At 42.6% G+C, this 1,689-nt stretch overlaps 1 protein-coding gene across 1 annotated transcript in view; it reads right to left on the minus strand.

Annotated features, from left to right (window-relative positions):
- Positions 1 to 111: 111 nt before the first annotated feature.
- The window catches only part of LOC126397544 (uncharacterized), a 14,973-nt gene continuing 13,395 nt past the window's right edge, over positions 112 to 1,689 (minus strand). The window contains exon 6 of the mRNA XM_050056401.1: positions 112 to 161. Coding sequence (XP_049912358.1) covers positions 112 to 161 — 50 coding nt within the window. The remainder of the gene's footprint in view (positions 162 to 1,689) is intronic.

Raw genomic sequence — 1,689 nt, forward strand, 5'->3', positions numbered from 1 at the left:
TGACAACTTTGACCATCACTTTAGTTTTTATATGACACACACTTTTAGTAATGACTTTAAAAATATAGATTAATTTGGAGCGGATTACGTGAAGGTCATATATTCTAATCCTCACTTGGCGGAGTGTCGTTCCTGTGGGTGAAGTGACGTCAGACGATGGACTGTGACGCAGATAGATGTTAAATTTTGGTTATAAATGAAAATTGGGTTGACGATATTTAGGACGTGTGGACACTATGACGTTTAACAGATGTTGGGTTTTGTTCTCCATACCTTACGACTAAATGTAGTTATTCTATGACAAGTTTTGGAATTTTGGTCCCCGGATGTCACAACCTTAATTCTACCAAATAACGTCTGATGAAGAAGGTGGTCAGTCAGCATTATCATTACTGGTTTTAGTGTTGCAGTGTAGCTACTGCGGTGCTGGGTGTGGTTTGTCCAAGTGGTGTTGCCGTACCCCAGTAGAGGCCACAGAGGAGTGCTGCAGAGGTGACGTTTTACTATAGGTCGACTCTGAGGTCAGCCTCGTCCTGGTTTAGGCTACAAACAAACTACAGCACGGTCACATCAGAATCAGCTTTATTCACCAAGTACGTCTGCACATACAAGGAAGCTGACTCCAGCAGACTTGCTCTCAGCGTACTAGAATTGACATAAGTACTCAACTGAGGCAAGCAGTGGAATATACCGAATATACAAAAAATACAAACACTATATCATATATATACATGACTTAACGTCACCACCACAACAAGGGCATAAAGTCGGGTTCAGTGAAGGACTCGTTTGACTCGGGGACGATCTACAGCCTTACGGGACATTTGAAGACACAACATACAACCTCAGTTACGGGAACAGTGTGACGGCCCTGCTGATCAGTTCACCGAATATTCTTAGACTCCTTCTCAGATAAACATCATACATAACTTTCCGTGTGTGGGTGTGATTTCCTGCTGTTTCAAGACTTTGCGCTTATTTCCATCTTAATACTTTACACCACACGTTCTGTCGTCTTATTTAGACGTTTATTAGCAGCCATCTTTTTAACGACACTTCAAGTTTGTAAACTGACGGTGGGGTACTTACTGAAGAACACACGGTGGAAGTCTCCACAGCTTGTGTCACCCACAGACCTGATTTCAGACATCTGACCGAAAACCCCCCGACTTTGAGACAAGGGAACAGGAGGTGCTAACATGCTAACTGACCTCCAGGCTTTGGACTCCTTGGTGCAGCGCTCTGTAGCTTCACTGCTGTGGGTTCAGTCAGTGTCTGAGTCATGTCAAATGGATTAACAAGTTAAAAACTAGATAACAAAGTAGAATATGAGTCAAACTATTGATGACTTTGAGGCGCTGCCTGTTGGATTCATGTTAACAGGACTAACTTTCAGTTATTGTATATCCATACAGTACAGTCGTATTCTCCTGATGACGGGTTAGTTTATGTGTTCTCCTGATGACGGGTTAGTTTATGTGGTGTTCTCCTGATGACGGGTTAGTTTATGTGTTCTCCTAATGACGGGTTAGTTTATGTGGTGTTCTCCTGATGACGGGTTAGTTTATGTGTTCTCCTGATGACGGGTTAGTTTATGTGTTCTCCTGATGAAGGGTTAGTTTATGTGGTGTTCTCCTGATGACGGGTTAGTTTATGTGGTGTTCTCCTGATGAAGGGTTAGTTTATGTG

This window comes from Epinephelus moara, chromosome 11, assembly GCF_006386435.1.
Source record: "Epinephelus moara isolate mb chromosome 11, YSFRI_EMoa_1.0, whole genome shotgun sequence".
Lineage (NCBI taxonomy): Eukaryota > Metazoa > Chordata > Actinopteri > Perciformes > Serranidae > Epinephelus > Epinephelus moara.